The 19,996-nt window shown below is 34.3% G+C and overlaps 2 protein-coding genes across 10 annotated transcripts in view; one reads left to right on the forward strand and one right to left on the reverse strand.

Moving 5' to 3' along the window:
- Positions 1-936: 936 nt before the first annotated feature.
- Positions 937-19,996, forward strand: part of LOC124213448 (homologous-pairing protein 2 homolog) — a 33,639-nt gene continuing 14,579 nt past the window's right edge. Inside the window, exons 1-2 of one of the 2 annotated variants that reach the window (XM_069133124.1) lie at positions 937-1,398; positions 5,205-5,260. The gene's annotated coding sequence lies outside the window, so the exon portion shown is untranslated. The remainder of the gene's footprint in view (positions 1,399-5,204; positions 5,261-19,996) is intronic. The other variant, XM_046614818.2, reaches the window with a different exon arrangement.
- Positions 1,780-19,996, reverse strand: part of sona (sol narae) — a 109,141-nt gene continuing 90,924 nt past the window's right edge. For 7 of the 8 annotated variants that reach the window (XM_069133121.1, XM_046614815.2, XM_046614813.2 and 4 more), the window contains exons 13-18: positions 17,333-17,497; positions 15,664-15,790; positions 14,727-14,831; positions 14,037-14,188; positions 11,776-12,227; positions 1,780-7,771 (exon numbers count right to left, since the gene is read on the reverse strand). In XM_069133121.1, the coding sequence (XP_068989222.1) occupies positions 7,635-7,771; positions 11,776-12,227; positions 14,037-14,188; positions 14,727-14,831; positions 15,664-15,790; positions 17,333-17,497 (1,138 nt within the window). In that variant the 3' untranslated portion in view covers positions 1,780-7,634. The remainder of the gene's footprint in view (positions 7,772-11,775; positions 12,228-14,036; positions 14,189-14,726; positions 14,832-15,663; positions 15,791-17,332; positions 17,498-19,996) is intronic. The other variant, XM_069133122.1, reaches the window with a different exon arrangement.

The following is a 19,996-nucleotide window of genomic DNA, read 5'->3' on the forward strand; positions in this document are numbered from 1 at the left end:
CCGCTGTGGTTCTGATTCCTGACTTGTCACAATGGTTAACCTCAAAATATATACGTGCTTTTATTTATTTCGTGAACGTCAGGGCACTAAGAGCGTAACTCGTTAATGCTTAACCTCAAAAAATTGAGCAAGATTGGTCAAAACCACGGGCTTATAGACAGGTCTGGGCACTCCGGCTGTAAAACCGTGCTCGAAAATTAAGCCGATGTTGTGAATTTTCGCCGCTAGCGCTAGTGAGGGAGAGGTCTACTTAGTCCGTGTTCGTAAATTGACTGACAATACTGAAAATTCGCTAGGACAGAGTCAGAGCTATTCACGAACTTGGAAGCGCAAAAGAGATACAAGATTGGTGAAATTTCCGCCAGGTACCGTTCCGACGTCACACCCCCGTGGTCTCCCTTCTCTTCTTTCGCTTCGTTCTTGCTTGCTCGTACGATTTAAGGTTCCGTGTATGCACGACGCGCGTGACGCGGGCGATGCGGGCTAGAAACAGAACGAATGTAAAGGTGCGCAGTATCGGAGTGCGCATGTACCTTACGGTTAGCAGCAACGCCAGTCGGCGGTCATATATGGGCCCACCTCAAACTCGCATTACAATAGGAGTTCGGTCACCTGTTCTCTAGCCTTCTTGGTCAAAACTGGTTAATGCGGTAATGTAAGTTTCATATTTTTTGGGCGAACGCGCATAGAACATTTTTGCCCACGTTATAGTGAGAAAAACTGGAACACGCGTGTCTTGACCTTCCTAATCTAGGGACCTTGCAAATTGCCCGCGGCTGTAGCGCTAAACAGCGTGCCGTGGTTGAAAGCAGTACTAAACAGCGAACCAGCCGGCTTCTAGGCCCTGGTCACCACCCTGGCTGTAGTAGCACCTCCGCGGTGCACCGGGTGCACGCGGCAGTGAATAAAAAGCACGGTCTTACATACTGGTCTGGCAACGAAGGTAGTGGGGGTGGTTCATTTCACGGCCGGTTATTTATCTCACTTTGTGGCCGCCAGGCCGGCGTTGTGATCGAGAGATGGATAATCAACGCGTGAGCAATGCAGCGCCAACGTAATAATAATATTATTATAGGCACATTTTCATCCCTACGATCCCTACCATCCCTACCCCACGTACATCCCTAGATAGCAGTGCCGCGACATGGCTATTTCAAACACTAAAAACCACGTACAGGAAGAGAACCACGCCGCTCTGTAGAAAATTGGCTTTGTTGCCAGACCTGTATGTAAGACCGTGACAAAAAGCGGGGAAAACTTAAATTGCTGTTATTATTTGTTATACCTATAACATACTGCAGGCATTTGATGAGTGAATAATATGTTGGAATAAGTTTAAAAAGCAATGTGGGCTGGACAATCTAACCTACTCATTCAGTAGTAGGATCACGAACTCAGGTTAGTACTAATTATACGATCGTAAAGTATGCACTACTGCTCTAACCTGAGGTAACCTAACCTATTATAACCTAATCATTACTAAACTCGCCTTCTAAATTAGCGAGCAGTAACAGGAAACATTTAGAAATATTACTCACAACTGACGATACTCAAATGTTGAGAAAATCGCGTAGAGCAATAACAAAAATTGATTAATTTTCGGAACTTGTGTCGCATGTTGTGAACTTGCGACAAAGGAGGCAAGTTTTTTCAAAACATTACCGACTTATGTAGCAATTTCAAGCGCTATTTCATTGGTTGCAAATTGGTGCGTACCAGTGATTCTACAGTTATTGATATTGATTTTAAACTGATTGATTGAAAATAATAACGAACAGATTGAACATGAAATTGTTTAATTTTATTCATTTTACTCACTTATATGTATACGACACTATGTTGCTTTATTTATTGCTTTTACATTACTACCTACATTAGACTGGTTAAAACAAAATCGAAAATTTTTTTTTCAATGTCACATGTTTAACCGTTAGAGGGCTAGCATTGTTCCCTTGAAATTCGATATTTTTTAGAGGTTTCATTTATGTATATAAATAGTCAATATGTCCGGCAGAGTTTCCGAGTTATATACTGACACCTAAAAGAGCCAGGCTGGCTCTTTGAAGGTTAATAGTTATAGGAAGGGGAAATAAGATGCCTGTTATGATTTTATCCCTTAATATTAATATTTACTGATTCCTGAATGCAATTTTTCATTTTCCATTTAGTTAACATGAGAAAATAATTTTAGTTATTTCTAAATTTTGTAGGGCAGTAACAAAGCAAGGTACATAAATGTCTAATGCATATTTTTTGTGGAATTTATTGCTCTACAAAAACGGGCTTGTATAATTTTTTGATGACTAAACTCTTTTAAAATTTATTTAAGGTTAAAGTTGAAACTATTCTAAAAATTCACTTTATTCGAGATTAACAGCAAAATTACCAGATATACCACAAAATACTGTAGATTTGTTTTGTATAGTATTTCAGTCGATATCAAATCATGATATTCAATTAATTTTCAACTTGAGCAAATATATTTTTTGCTAGGAAAGGTGCTTTTAAAGTGGAGTTACATATATTACACATTATTACTCGTAATAATTATAAAATAAATTTACTTAAGTTGGAAATCAATCGAATGACATGATTTTACAGCTATTGAAATGTTTTACAAAAGCAAAAAACAAATATTTTGTGATAAGTTTAATATTTTCGCTGTTAATCTCGAAAAAAGTAAAGTTTTACATAATTTCAACTTTAACCTTGAACAAATTTTGAAAGAGTTGAGTTATAAAAAAATTGCATCAGCACTTTTTGTAGAGCATTAAATTCCCTACAAAAATATATATATCAGACATTGATGTGCATTGTCTCGGTAGTGAGCTAAAAAATTCAGAAATAACTCAAATTATTTTCTCATGTTAACTAAATAGAAAATCGCGTTCAGGAACTACTAAATATTAATATTAAGGGCTCAAATTATAACAGGCGTTTTATTTCCTCTTTCTATGACTATTAACCCTTAGCGGCCACACAGGGTAACTAGTGAAATTATTAGCCCCTCCAGTAATTTTGCAAAATAAATATACTTTTTGAATGATCGGCGGATACTGTTATTTTTTGATGGTAGTGGTATTGTTGTGCGGACAATCCTAAAATTTTAGCCTGTAATATTGAAAAATGGCAGAGTTATGAATTTTTTTGCTGATAAAAGCCATTTTTGCTGACTTTTCACATATATGACCAGTTTTTAGACAGCCATCTATAAATTGACCGATAAAAATCATTAGAAACGTTGAAGAACTCTTCAACAAACATGAAACAATTGGTTAGAAGTCTTAAAACACCCATATATATGTCTTGTACAACCAGGTTTTTTAGCGTGGGGTAATGAGTTATCCCATGTGACCGCTAAAGGTTAAACATGTCACACTGGAAAAGAAAAATAGTCGATTTTTTTTAACTAGTCCAATCTACATCTGTGTATACGGCATTATTCTTACATATGTATTACGGTATTCAATTATAGTACAATGCTAATAAAATTAATGCACTTCTGTCATTGAAAACTGTAAATTCGTTTGAACACATGATCATGTTTTAATTCAGGGTTTCAGAAAATACTTCCCTACCGTTTTCAAGTTTACTAATGCTACAGGTAATTTTTAAGGTGCTTAGAAACGCTGTCAGACATCTCGCTGATCTTTCCGTAAAACATTCAAACGAAAATTCCCAAATATATGAATAAAATTAAATTATATACAATTGACTTCTAGTTTTTTGTTAAACTCTCCAAACAGGCTGATTTCCACACACTCCTATGTCCTTTTAACAAATTTTCTTACACTTGAATGTTCAATTGTTCATAAAATAGGTAACTGTTAAGTGAATAAAATTCACTTACTTCTGAAAATCATTTCGGCAGATTTGAGCAAGAATTTTGATAATTATTTCAAAATATTGTTCGAAAGTTTTCATAATTTTAGTGTGATTGAAAATTCTCTTTCACAGTTATATGCATATGCTTGCAGCTGCATTTCAGAAAACTTAATTTTTAATGTTTCCTATATAATTTCTAATATTGTAAGAAACCTATCCCAGTTTTTCATAATGCCGTATTGTTAGAAAATACACAGAAACGGCAGAATTTCGATTTTTCAGCTTTGGGATACAGATGAATTTCTAAGAAATATTATTTTTTTTCTAGAAATGGGTCTTTCTTTTACCTTGAATCTATTTGGTCAAAAATAGTTAGACTGACGAAAACTGAGAGTTTTCCAGATTTTCAATAAAAAAAAAAAAAGAAGTGTGGAGAAAATCTGATTTCTTTTCAGAGACTTTGCAGAATTTTTTGAAATTATTCAGACATTAGAATAATTCTAACTTCTCCAAAAATAATGCAAAATTTTCGGCAGAACTATAAGAAAAAACATAATATATTTCGTAGAAATATGCAAAACAAAAAAAAAAATATGTGAATATTTTTCACCAGGGATTACACCTTTGGGGTATATCAACAGACACCAACAAACCGTTGTATTTGGTATATAAACTTTCAACTATCAAAATGTCTAATTTAAAACTAATTCATTATCTTTTTCATTGGGTGATTGTTTTCAGCAACAATAAAGAATTGTTTATATCATAATAATTGTGTAACCCTTTCTGCATGAAATGTTCAAAGTCAACTGGTCAAAAACGGTCTAACGTTGTTAGTCTTTTAATACTATAAATTCTTTCGTAACCGGTGAATAATTTCAAATGAAATTTGGCCAACTCAGTTCTATATCCAAATTACAAAGGAGCACTATGTATAATTTTTACAACCCAGAATAGTCACACATTGAAAATCCAGGTACATATACAATGAGTTATTCAGTTTTACACTCATTAGTTGCTGACGATGAGACAATCTTTGATACGAATGAAATATTCAAGTTTATTAAGATACTTCATGAAAGAACTTAAATCTTTCCCACGTAATGATGAAGCTGAGCTAGTAGCCAGAGTTAGCAGCGCAACGTGTCAAATTTTTTGGAAATAGAAAAATGCAGTTCAGTTTTATTCTGGTAATTCTATAAAAGCATTAGGGGTTTACGGTATGTCACAAAATTTGGTCTTTCAGACTTCACTACCTTATGCGAAAGAACATTAGAACGTTTGGCTGCTAATTCTGGCTGTTAGCTTCAGTCTCGTTTCATAATGTTCCACTGTAGTAATTACATATACGCGCAACTTTAATACTGATACATTCTCAGATACGTTCACAACACTGCATAACTTTCCACGGAGAGCCGGTCAACATTGAAAATTGGTCAGTTTTATTTTTATTTTCATCATTCATACATGTCAGCGCTTAATAAGAAGCCTAAATGGGGAAGCTTCATGAAAGTTTTTTATTTGATATTTTAGTAGTTGAGAAAAAAAAAACTAGAACACGATTTTTCTTTTTTCATTTGTAACAAAGTTGTAGCTGATACAGCAAGATAAAAAAGGTACTATGTGACTTCACCCTTGCTAAAGTACATCTACACATATAATATACAGCGAAAACAGCGAAATTCAATTGCATTTAACTTTTGCAAACATTATTGTTAACGGAAATGAAAAAAAATTACAATAATTTATATATACTCTACTTTATGCACACATAAAAAGTAGAATTTTTTTACACGAAACTTCCCTATTGACGTTCTTCTCTTTAAATCCCATCACCTGCGAATGTGTCTAGTAGATATTTAGATTCTTTGAATATATGTAAGGGAGACCAGGGCAAAGTAGGCAGCTCAGTAAAAAAAAAAAAAAACATCCAAAATTTGTTGATAACGTTATTCAATATAAAGTCTTTTCCTTATTTCATGAAACAATTCCTTCGTACCTCGACCAGTGCAAAAGATCACCTGGTCCAAAAGGAGTCGTCACATCTGGATAAATGCTATTGAACGTTCAGAAAAAGGATGTTCCAGAAGGTTTACTCGAACTTTTGCGTGTATTTCCAAATTTTCAACTCATGTTATTGAATCACAGAAATATAAAAATTACAAATTAAATGTTAATACGGGAGAACAAATATTAAATTGACATAATGTTAAAATAACACGAATATTGAGTGGGCCTCACTGGAGTACAAAATGGTCGAGATTATAAAAAATTTCACGATATATGTAAAAGATTCTTAATTAAAACCAAAAATCAAAAATTTTCGAAGAATTTTTCTTTGCTGAGGTACCCACTTTGCACCGGTCTCTCGTATATATCAGGATATGAATTACATGTATCTATAAATAAAGTAACATACACATTCATTGTTTACTGAGCATCAAGCGATGTATCAATGTAGAAACGGATAGGGATTCGTGGTAGTTGGGATCGTAAGTGTGTCCCAGGATTGACCGACGCGTTTGTCACGAGGTTCAAGTCAGAGCCAGACGTCGACCGTTAAGGTCATGTAGCACCCCTTGCTTTACCGACCGAACAAACTCACTCTTTTTCTTCCTATATCAAATAAATAAATCTGTGGAAGGGTTCAAATTTCGACGGTGCATCGCTCTTTTGTAGCGAAATTCAGGAAACTTACTCATATTCCGAAAATCGAAAAAATGTGTATTTTTTTGACACGCGTTACTAATCCCACATTTTCCGCATTTCAGAGGCGAAAAAGTGCGTAGCGGCGATATTTTGCGCAATTCCGTGAAGAATAAGGAGTAAAATGAGCCATCGTGAGACTGTTTTCATGTGATATCGAGGTCGCCAGACGAGAACTAGGAATTACAGTAATTTCGTAAGTAAACGATGCTGTCACGATCAGCTTAGCAATTTTTACCATCGAAATTATTGTAATTCCTAGTTCTCGTCTAGCGACCTCAATATTGCATGAAAACAGTCTCACGATGGCCTCATTTTACTCTTCATTCTGTCCGGAATTGCGTAAAGTATCTGAACTATGCATTTTTTGGCCCCTGAAATGCGGGAAATGTGGGAATAGCAACGCGTAACAAAAAGCCACACATTTATTTGATGATTTTCGAGATATGAGTAACTTTCCGGAATCCGCTACAAAAAATTGATGCACCATCGAAATTTGAACCTTTTCCGTTCGTTTGTTTATTTATTTATAGTAAGAGAAATGGTGAGTTTGCTCGGTCGGTACAGACAGGAGTGTTACATGAACTTAAGTTCCCTAGCCGGGCGGTCATTGTCGTAGCATTGTCGCAGCTATAATGACCGCACGGCTAGGAAACTCAACATCCGTACGACGTGTGGCTTTGGTTCGAACCACGTGACAGCTACGCCAGTCAATCCTAGGACGGGCTTTGATCTAAAGTACCACGAATCTCTACCAATTTCCACATTGGCATATCGCTGGTTTTCAGGAAAGAATGAATAAACCTGTATACAATATCTTGTATATGATTAAATTTAACAAGACTTTTTTTTTTATAAAAAAATTACATATTATTATACACAGAAATAAATACTATCACACTCGTAGGAGTGGTGGAAAATCTGATTCACCCTTGAGATTGCATGCTATAATTTAGTTTTATTTTTTTGAAACGAATTACGAATTAAAAATAGACATATTATTCAATAGGTTTTGTCAACATAATTTAAAACAAAAAAAAAAAAAAAAAAAAACCAAAGGAAAAAACAAAAATCAATTGTCGATGAGTATCGAATCTTCGCTCTTAAGTAGCACAAAGAACTTTTAGTGATGCACAGCAACGTTTTTTCACAGATTGCAAATGGCACAGCCAAGTCCGCAGCCTGCCGATCAACTCTGCGCAGTCACCTCCCGAGTCTATGCATTCATCGCCGCTTGTTTCTGAAATAATTGAAATGATATTCATTTTTCATTTATACACATTTACTAGATCGCAGCTGCGTATGAATACTCATTAAACTCATTTCAATATATGGTGTAAGCAATAAGTTGAATGGAGAAGAACGCCTTCACTGTCTCGTGGTGAAATGGCTGAAATAAACAGTAAAGTAAGAACAGAAATGAAGAGTGATACATATGTTAATATAGTCTGATATTGGATACAGCGTTTATTGAGTCTTCTGTATAACGCTGATATTTTCATTTTCCCTTAATTCAGTAAAGTAGTTGAAATTACATAATACTAATAAGAGTTTAGATGAAGATTGCAAACGTGTTGGAAAAATTAGAATTAAAAACTCGTGGCTAATTGTTTATTATTTACGGTTTTGGTCGTCAAATGAAATTGGACTTATGATTACTTTCACGTATCGTCAACATGTTCCATGATTTCATCGAAATATTATAGGAAGTTTTCAGACATTCGTAGAGAATTCGACAACAATTTCTGAAGAATATCAACTTTTTAAAATGGTTCAAAACTTTTGCCAAATGTCTCGCAAATTATTTTTATAAAATTGCAGAAATATTAGTATCATTTATCTGTCGCTTCAGTTAAATTTGAAAAACTTGGGCAGAAATTTGAATTTTTCCAAAACTCACTTTGTATTTCGAGTTCTTGATCAAAACTGTCAAAACCCTCTGTCAAGCCCCACCAGATCTTCGAAAGTTTTCGAATTGTGTAAAAGTAGTCAGATTTGAATCATAAATAATCATAGTTCTCAACTTCGTTAAAAATAATCAGCAATAGTTTTTGCTCAAGAAATTATTGTCCGGTACGGAATTAGCGATTTTCTTGCGCTCAATTGAAAAGTAGGGTCAGGGTCACTATTATTCTTCCAAACTGCACGCCACATATTTTCACTATGCAAACACTATTCTAATCTCTCCGATGAATAACAGCGAAGACGTGTGCATGTAGGTTTTAAAAAATAATTATTCAAGAGTTACTGTTTAGACAGTAAGGAATTTCAAGTTGCAAGTACATGAAAATCAATATAAATTATCAATACCACGACAATTTAATAAATTCATATTACGCTTTTGCGTTTTCGTAAGCAAGAAACAAAATTACAAAAATTGATTGCAAGTTTAATGAGAATGCTGAGTAATTCAAATTCAGTAAATACGTGGCAAATTTACGAACATTTTCAATAGCGTTAACGAACAATTTATTAAGAGTGAAAATTTTCAACAAGACTGCTTGCGATGCATGTTCCTACCACAGACGAATATTGTATGATTATCAATATTATTACATTACGTGTTTGGAAAATTCTTAAACGAGTTCATAACTTGTTTTTTAATATTGAATATCCTGTATCGTAATATTCCACATTACATGCATCATATTATTAATTCGACCACCGTTAATATTTCAAACTGTATTGTATTTTCAATACTCTGTTGATTACGAATAGGTTATACAAATATCGTAATTTTCAGTAAAAAATGTATCATTGCAATGGGTGGTTGGGAAATGTCTCGGTGGGTTTTGATTTCCACTATCGTGTGTATTAAACTTTGCATCAATGTATGAAAATTTATGTGCGAGTATGAATTTAGCTATACAAGGGCATAAATGCTCATTTCATATACCTAATTTTTAAATGTCATATGACTTTGCATTGTAAATTTGTTATAAATTTAAAATTTTTCTAACAGTGTACGCAAAGATTGATTAACAATCATTTCGATAGTGGCCCAACAAAAAAATGAACGCTTTGTTCACTTCTATCCAACTATCATTTTCCACTCTCGGGCCTGAGAAATCCGACCCTGCTGGAAAGTCGGTATTTTTGGGGGGAGAAGAGAACGAAATACGTATTTGTCCACTAAAAAAATTTTATAGCTATTTGTTATTTAAACATCATATGGAAACTTGAAAGAAACACCGCAATCAAGTTAGATGGAACAAAAAAATTGAAAAATCAACTAACGGATAATTAAGCTCGTCTGCTACTGCAGACCTCAGTGTGTAGTTTTGCAACCAATTTCGAAGTGGGAGGAATGGAGGTTGAAATTGACAAAAGACAATTTCGTATTCGTCACGCTTTTGCATATCACCTACTACTTTGCGAGCGTGCTGACCTAATCAATGGTTAAATTGTAAAATACCCAGTAGCATCGATGCTCGCTAATTAATCGCAAATTCAAATTTCTTTTTTTTGGTACATATTAACTCTGTGGTGAAATTACTAAAAATGTTATACAAAGCGATGTATTTTAAATGGCGAAATCAACCCTCCTTTCGCGATCCTATGATTGATTCCACTGGGAATAAAATTTCAATGCCAGGGCCCCGTACAACTACAAACAGCACTGATTGTGCATCATTATGTTTCCTATTATTTTTTAGAGATCCTTTATTTCTGAAATGAGTAAAGAATTGTTATTCGTGTTCAATGTCGTTGTTATATACATATAGATGTTGTGTTACAGCATGGAGAAAAATTGAATTTGTCAGAATGTAGCCAAAAGTAGCTGACACACAGAATGTTATAGGTGAGAATTGTTGGAAATGTTGAAAAAATTTGAGTACATAATAAATTTGGAAAAACACAATGAGGATGAATCGGCCGTGCCGTCTGAATTGAAAGTTCGGAAAAGAGAAGCTAACAGTCAAAAAAATTTTCAGCAATGTTATTTGTGCCAATGATATTGGACACCACTGAAATAGTATCCATGTTATGTAATAAAAATGATTCTCAGCAAATTTGAATAACTGAAGCCAAGATATCAAGAATCAGAGAGAATATCTAAAAATGAATATTATATCAATGATTAAACTCTGTGATTTTCAGTCATTCTCAAATTGTTTGGGCTCGTTTTTCTCCTCGCTGCCCAGGTTCCCATAAATTGTGAAATTTACCCACCGCCATGGAATGTCCTCAATTTCAACAACTAAACTTTGAAAATATGTTTTTTAAGAAGTATCTTGCCAAAATTCAAGTTCTGATTCGTTCACAATGTATGTTTTTGTTATTGTAAGGACATTTTCTCTATTGTGCTATAACTTTGACATATTTCATCCCCAAATGTATGTTTATTGTTTACATTGTATATTTGCTTCACAATATAAAATGGTGAAAAATTGTTAACTGAACGGCAATATATAGCTCATTTCAAGTTTGTTTTGCAACGTTCTTTGAAATCAGTCCAATGACCAATTTGAATTTTGCATTCAAACAAGACACTGACTGCAGAGTCACCGAGCGGCCAAAAATTACTGAAACTTCCCCATTGTCTGAAAATCACAAAAAAAAATCCGAACCATATTATAACGTGCTTATGAATAAAATAATCCCAAAAACATTAAAACCGTATAAAAGATGCCAAATTATAAGCATTTTGTACATTCGGATAGTAAAACCTTTTTTTCAAATTCTTGGTATTTGAGCTTCTATTATTCGAGTTTACTCAAAATCATTTCTATTAGCTACATGGTAGGGATGTTGTTTCATTCGTGTTCAATATCATTGGTGTGAATAACATTCCTTGGGACTATTACTTTTCTACTTTTTACCTTCTGATACAAACGGTACAACACATTCATTCTTGAGGCGGGGTACAGACACCTGGATTGATTCTGATACGTTCGGTATACTTAGAAATTCTACGATTCGCAGTGCTGGATGAGCACCGTTTGCATTACCGACTGCGCGCTGCAGATTATATTGTTTGCTGCACGCCCTGAGGCGCGCGGCCACTGATCTCTATTGGTTATATAACAGAAATCAGTGCGCGCGCCGGTAGTGCAAACGGTGCTCATCGAACACCGTGGGTCGTAGAATTTCTAGGGATATTGAATGTGTCAGAATCAATCCAAGTTACTGTACATAGAAATACAGTAGGTAAAGTTGCAGTCATAGAAATTGCCATGCTTAGGTACAAGTATTGTGTTTTCCTTTTGAATGATTATTTTTTTGTAATCCATTCAATCTTACCACGACTATGAATTAGCTGGCCATTAAATGCTCCAATGTTGCCGAATGTTGTCGACGGAAATGAATTTTTATACTCAAAGGGTGTAAAATTAGGATAATTCAGATCATTTTGGCTATTGTAATTCTTTACTGCCGGCGGTATTATTGTTGTTCTTGTTGGTGGGAATAAATTGATAGTTGAATAAGTTGAGTAACCATACGTTTTTTTCGGTAACTCAACATCTGTCAATAAATTCTCTGCGATTTTTTGTGTGTACTTAGAGAACACTTCAGGCGTTGCTTGCGTTTCTGGTGCTCTGAGTCTCGTCGTTGTCGTTGTTGTTGGTGATGTGAATAAATAGGAATATTTAAACGGATTGTTAGTACTCGTGAATGTATAGACATTCGGTAATTCTGGTGAAAAATTATATTTTTGTGGCAAACTGCTGCGTGTCGTTGAATCCCACTGGTACCTGTTTGGCATATAACATTGCAGTATATAATAAGAATTTTTTTTTCGATAAGCATCTATTCTATGGAAAATAATATACAGAATCATCAAATTATACTATCGCAAACTTTGCAAATTGATTTACAGATACCGCGGGTGTTGGAGAAATACGTGAAACTTAACCTTCGATAACTTCTGAAATTCATTTCCCAAAAATCAAATATTTTGAAAGGTTAGAAAAATACCTTACTAGAATATGTTTACATTGTTTGAATAAAAGAAATATTGCAATTTTTAATTAATATAAAGCAATATTTCAAAGTAGCATGAGATATCTATTTTACTATAGCGTTCACTATTTTGTTTCATTTTTTTCCTTGTCATACTGAACAACGACATTCTTATCTCAGAAGGCTGAAGAATATTGCAATGTTCATAGCCTCGAGTCATTTATTTGATTCGTTTATTGAAAAAATTCAAACCCTATAACGATTACGTAGATATGCAAATTTGGAATAATTTCGGCTTTTTTCAGTATGTAGGAATTTTTGTATGTTTTTTAGAGCTTATTGCCAGGAATCTGAAAAATTTCCTGTGCCGTTTCGTCGTGAAGGAAATTATAATTCACAAAGTTTTTGGAAACAAAACTCATTTTATAAAAATTATTTACAATATCAAATTAAATAATTTGCTACCGATAAAAATGTGAGTATAATATTTTTCTTACAATTAGAGGTCGAACTCTAAGTTTTAACCTTCTAGTTTGACCCAAGAGTTGTCATCGGCAGTGAACGTGTTAATTTTTTTGTGATTCATCAATAGTAGTCTGTTGTTAATAGTTGACCTTTCGAAGCATACATTTTTCTTTGCAGTTAAATTCCTTGAATTTGGACTTGTAAGGGTTTTCGAGGTCGCTGATTTAAAAAATGGAGTCAGATCTGAGAAATTTTCAAAATTCAAAATGGCGGATCCAATATGGCGGACTAAAAATGTGCAAATTATCGGAATGGCTCGAACATGCACACTTAGGAGTCTTTTTGGGTCACCAAATATGATTGGATTCGCCATTTTGAACCTCTTAATTCTCATGTTGAATTCGTTTCCAACGACCTCGAAAACCCTCGAGTATTTCAAACGAATCAGTTCAATTTTTATATTTTCAGTCCGCCATATTGGATTCGCTATTTTGAATTGTAAAATTTTGAAACTGGAATCACTTCTAGCTACCCCAAAAACTTAAGATTACCGGGTTTCACTTTTCTAAATACCCATAATCTTCCTACAATTACATTTATTCCGTAAAAACAGGCATTTTAAACACTTTGTTTATTTATAGCGCTCATTATATTCGTGGAATCATCATGATTCCTCTTAAAATATCAACATTGACATCTTACAAGTCCAATTATACAAAAAATAATGACAGCGATACCTCAAAAATTGAATATTAACCTTGAATAACGGATACTGCAAAGGATTCATTTTCGTGAAATTTCTTCTTTTTTCACTACAAGTAATGAGAATAACAAAAGTTATTTACAAATTTCTGTTCTGAAATCGAGCATTTGAATATTGTGCATGTGCCAACCTCGTTTTACCGCACTGTTTGGAAATGGACTCACGCCCCACATGCTTTGAAAATTGAACTGTCCAAGCAAGTGATGCAAACAAAAGTTTTAACGATGAATTTATAATTTCACGATCATCTCTATTGTTTTTATCATTCACCTGATTTTTTTGATCACGATATTCACCGGATTGAAAACATTTTCATTTATCATAAGCTTTGGTATACCTAAAGATTAATTATTGTTAATTGCCACTGGTTTACCTGTTTTCTGTAGTGTTATAGTTGGAGTATATTGTACGGCTTTGGGGCTCCGTATTGTAGACATTTTCTCGGCGGATATACGTCGGTACATTTTGCGTGTAATCAGGAATTATATTTTCATGTTCTGCTACACATCTTCCATTTAAACAATACTGCGGACAGAAAACAAAATGCGCTACCATACAGTTTTATAATGGTATCATGTTAATTTGTTCAGCTTATCTTTTGAAACACCATTCTTAATTTTTTTCAAAGTTTTTTTTTTTATTACAGTACAATAAGTCAAAAATCCCCCCTATTAACTCAATTTCTTATTTTCTCATGCAATGTTTTTTCAGTTTTAAATATTCAAACATTTTTGTAGTTTTGTCTTCGTTACAGTTGAGGAAAAATTCTGAAAGTTTCACTTTTGGTTTCGATCATTCACGGTACCCATTGGTTTCGGAAGATGAAATAATTTCAAGTTCTTCGATTTTTAAATTCGCAAGTTTTTGTAAAAACATGTGTATTTCATACTGGAAAATTGATTTGTGTTTGTTATTTAGGTTATGTATTACACACACAAGTTTTTTGGAGCAAATTAATTCCTTTTCAATACCAAATTCAATTTTCTACAATTTTCAACCACATTGCATTGAATTTCTTCTCTCAACTCCATCAGTTGTTTGAAAATTGGAGCGCAAGTCTTACCTGCCCATCGCCACAAGGCGATCCTTCAGCTGCTGGTCGATAGGCAACGCAATAACCCGAACCAGCATCAAAACAGAACAATTGCGCACACACCCGATCATCTTTCTGTAATCATACATATTACAGTAGTTGAAATTCCACCCCGAAATCGCCAACAGGCAAGTAATACAATATATTTGTGTCAAAGTTCATTTTCAGTACGATAGGATTTTATGATGGGAATATGAGATAAAGAAAATGTTTGGAATCAAATTTTCTCAACAATTGTTTTCTTAGTTTTTAAAGCTAGGACTTTCATACACTGTTCATAAAAATTTAAGGTTCCATATTCACTTTAAAAAGCGTGTAATTTCGAAGACGATCAACTTTGTGAATAATGTATGTAAACAATTCTTCAAAAGATCATTTTGAAGCTTAAAGCATGCTTCAAGACATTTCTCGCATTTTTGGTCTACATCAGTTTCGTTCAAAGTTATCTCTTCAAACCTCAAACGCATCTGTTGAAATTTGTGAAAATTAAGTTGGACTTCTAAAAGTTGCACAGGAAATTTTTTTTTGTCCCATTTCCAAGAGAAGCAATTTGAAGTATAAACGGCCCTTTTCAAAATCCTTCTTTCTAATTTGTTATTGACCATCTATGGAAAAAATTTTCGTAAAACTATGATGAAATCTAACAAAAGTTATAGTAGAAGAAGATAAAGACGAAGAAATCATCGTAGACGGGGTTTTGCCTAAGTTCATTCAATCTGGAAAAAACGAAAATGCTACTTTGAACATTTTATGCCTGCTTTTTTTTGCAAAGCTGAATGAATGGCGCATTAATTTTTGCAAACAGTGTCTGTATGAGAAAAATAAAAAGAAAAAAAAATAAGTAAATGGTCGGGGTCACAGGTTAGCGAATTGGGTATGAACATGAAATCCCTTGTATTTCACTCACGAAGCATGCACTAGTGCCGCGATCTTTTCGACATTGCGCATCAAGAGATAACAGCTTTCCTGGAAGAACTCTGGGCAGTGCTTCGTCCTCGTGTGGCGCGTTGAAAAGACACGTAGCTGTGTCCCCACTGAAAATTAATATCATAGATTATTATTCAATAGAATTGACGTTTTCTTAAAATGAATATTCGGTGTGTTGTAACCTGCATGCAAAATAGTTAGACTACCAAGTTCCGATGGACACATTAGACACGTGTATGTATCGGACGTCTTCTCTAAATAACCAACCTTCTGTGGTCACCGCCAACTGGCGTCAGCTCATAAGGAAACGCGTAATGTGAAAAAATGTAAAAGTCTATTATTCGTTAATAAATATTATGCATTGTAATATGACCTCCGGTGGGATTTTGTTTGAGCTAGACGGACGAATAACATCTTAAGTGGTAACACCACAGTAAAAACATAAAAAATGTACAATTTGTTTTTGAATGGAAGAATAAGTAATACGATAATTATATTTGAGGGAGTTATTAGACATATATTTAAGTATAATAAAAAAAAAATTATTATTAACAAATATTCAAAAATGGCGACATCGGAGCCATTCTCGCGAGACATGTAGCACGCAGTGTAACTGGTGCACATTTGAATCTGGAAAACAAAAATCAATTAATCTACATATTAATAGCGACAGAAATACGTAGGTGATTTTTGCTAACTTAATTTAAACATTATTAATTAGCAGATGAGTGCCCTTTCTTTGGTCGAAAATTGAACATTTTCTTTCAAATACTCGCCAATTGCACAAAAATCAATATTTTTAAAATCTCCTACCTATTTCTCTAGCTATAGACATGTGGATTAAGTATTTTTTTTTCTAGATTCAAATTTATACCAGCTACACTGCGTGTCGTAAAATTCAACATGTCTCGCGAGAATGGCTCCAGCATCGCCATTATTAAATATTTGTCGATAATAATTTTTTGTATTACACTTAAATACGTGCCTAATAACTTTCATAAATATTATTATTTTATTACCTTTCCTTTCATCTAAAAAAAGGTCAAAGAAGTGCTTTTCTTTTACTATTACAGTGGTATTACCCCTTAAATATACCACAGGTGCATCGATCATTAATAAACATGTTAATTGAATCGAATAATATTTAATTCCTTCAAAAATCCACAGTCTAGGAACAGAAAGATATTCAACCATGTTTATTGTAATGCGAACATAAAACGCAAAAAAATCTCATTGCTATATAATTAGGGAATTTCAATAATATGCTTATGATTTAGTTGAAACATTTTTTTGCTTGCCATAGCCGTAAATAATTTTTCGTTTCTTCAATTCTTCGAACGAAGATACAATAGAATATGAAGAAATAATTTGAAAAATCTAACTTGTGTACTTGTAATTTTTTTTTCTATTTACACCGCCATAAAGTACTCATCAAATCTATGTAACACTGTCAAAATTGTTAAATTATGCATATGTCAAAGTCTTTTTATGGTAACTCAATTATTTTTTCGATGAAAAATCAAAGTTTTTCAGAAACATTCTACAAAATTTGAAAACGAAAAGTATATCGCGATCATTAAAAAAATATTTATAACGTCGTCTCGTTGGTAATGAATTCGATGCAAGTCATCGAAGCTGCCAGGACTCACTTTAAAAAATGGTGGAAAGACGAGACGCTGCAGTGGGACCATTTGAAACCCTTTTCCGTGTGTCTGAGATCACTCATTATGTAGCCGTCTTCCCAACGACATTTTTCGGCGCCAGGACCACCGAGATAACTTGGTGGTGGAGAACCGTCATGGACAGCGCCAAGCCTAATGGGAAGATTTACAATTAAGTCAAAACGGTCAGCATTGCGGGCAACGAATTTTTCATATTTATTTCTTCTAATCGACCCAGATTTTTATTGGAAAAAAAAAAAAAAAGGAGTCAAATAAAATACCAAGTAAATTTAGGGCGTTTTTATATTAGATTTGAAGATAAGTAATAGTAATAATAGGTAAAATGTTTTTGAAATGAAAATCGATGAAAGAAAAAGAAATATCCGGTTCAGATGGCGTGAAATATCTCATGTACACAATAGATGTTTTCGTATCAACGGCGTAAAGTGTTATGCCCGTGATGCAAGCGATATTTTTCGGCCTACCTTGACGTAAAACGGGATTTTATGATTCTGGCACGGATGTAAAATCCCGTTTTCAGCCTACTATGATGAAATGCGAATGCGAATGCGCATGCGTGGAATACAGAAAAGACCACTTTTTAGTTCTAGGAGTTAAAAGTGGAATTTTTCATACTGTGCGCATGCGCTGTCGCGAACAAATCTGACTTACACGACTCCAACCTCAATTTCGTGGTTCGTGAAAAAATCCGTAACATACTCTTGTCAAATAAAGAATCGTGTCCAACAAGGAGGAAACAGTCTTTTCGCCTCGCGTATTCGCAATATCCGTCTTCGGTTCACGTACGACTCATATTGCAAAATCACGCGCAACTTGAAAAACCCGAGTTTGCCTCCTTGATACACAACATACTATTTTGCAAACAATGCAGTTTCTCTACGCCTGTGTCTCTCCAATAGGCTGATTTTTTTTTTCGTATCTTCCTTTTATGATACGTAAAATATCTAATGAATATTGAATTCATAGAATGAAAACAAGCCGTAATAACAGTACTTTTTACGCAATTTCCATCACGTTACAAACAAATTCAGTTGCTAGAAGTACCGTAAAACATGATCAAAATTTTTTTTCTTAAATAAAGGCCCTCTCTTATGAATAGTTTCGGTACTAGAGAACACCGAACCTTAAAATGTTCATCCTATTTCCAGTATTCCTTTGTGCACGGAAACTACGAAACAAAAAAATCATTTCTAATAAATAAAACTTGGGCATGTAATCGGACAAGGCCACTCTAAGGTCATGGACTCATCCACTCCTCCAACCTCAATGACTTTACCTGTAGATGAAGTTACTGGTGTGACCTGGTGCAAATAGGTGTTTTTGGTTCTCGGATTAGAAAATCGAGATTAGAGAGCGCCTATGTATACGTATGTATGTATATACAGTGTGAGTTTTTTATCTTGAGACATCAAAATATCTCAAGAAATACGCATTGTACAAAGAAATGTTCGAGACTAAAACTGTTTGATTTTGATGGGGAAAACTAACCCCGTAAAATTCAACCCTCCACCCCAACCCCTGAGGGCATGAGGAGTAGCAACTTTGAAATCTTAAATGGAAACCACTATTTTTTATTGCAAATTCAAATTGTCTATGAGAAAATACACAAGTTTTATTCGAAACTTTTTAAATGCCTGCCAGATCACCAGACCTTAGGTCACCGGATTTTTATTTGTGGGGTTATTTAAAGGGTGAATTTTATCAAAAAGTGCCAACGACTCGTGAGAACATGATTCAGCGAATCAGAAATGCTTGTGCGAAAATAACACCAGAGACACTTCTCAGTTGTGTACAATCATTCGAAGCGCGGATCAACAAATGCATCGAAGTGGAAGGTCACCATTTTGAGAACTTGATGTGAAAGATCACTCAGAAACAAGCAACCCGATAGTTTCCAAATCGTACTCTTGGAACCGTTTAACACGTACTACTTCATGGAAAATTTGATTTTTAATAATTACAGCGCCATCTGTATCCGATCGAAAAAAAAATTTCGAATAAAACTTGTGTATTTTCTCATGGACAATTTGAATCTGCAATAAAAAATAGTGGTTTCCATTTAAGATTTCAAAGTTACTACCCCTCACGCCCTCAGGGGTTGGGGTGGAGGGTTGAATTTTACGGGGTTAGTTTTCCCTATCAAAATCAAACAGTTTTAGTCTCGAACATTTCTTTGTACAATGCGTATTTCTTGAGATATTTTGATGTCTCAAGATAAAAAACTCACCCTGTATAAAATGTATGTATGTATGTGTATATGTGTACAAACTATACATATATGTATGTGGATATGGGGCAGTCCATACCATTTCGACCTGGTCTCACCCTTGACCTCTCGGATTGAGTCCGCGATGTTTTGAAAGACATATGTATATATGAGGCACTCTCTGATCTCCATTTTTCCATCAGTGAACCAAAAACACCTATTCTCACCAGGTCCCACCAGGTAACGTCATCTACAGGTAAATTCATCGACGTTGGAGGAGGGGATGAGTCCATAGATTTAAAGTGATCATGTCCGGTTACATGCCTAAGTTTTATTCATTAGGAATAATTATTTTTTTCGTATTATGTCTTACGCAAAGAAAGACTGGAAATAGGATGAACATTTTAAGGTTTGTTGGTCACTAG

This window comes from Neodiprion pinetum, chromosome 2 (genome assembly GCF_021155775.2).
Source record: "Neodiprion pinetum isolate iyNeoPine1 chromosome 2, iyNeoPine1.2, whole genome shotgun sequence".
In the NCBI taxonomy this organism is placed as follows: Eukaryota; Metazoa; Arthropoda; class Insecta; order Hymenoptera; family Diprionidae; genus Neodiprion; species Neodiprion pinetum.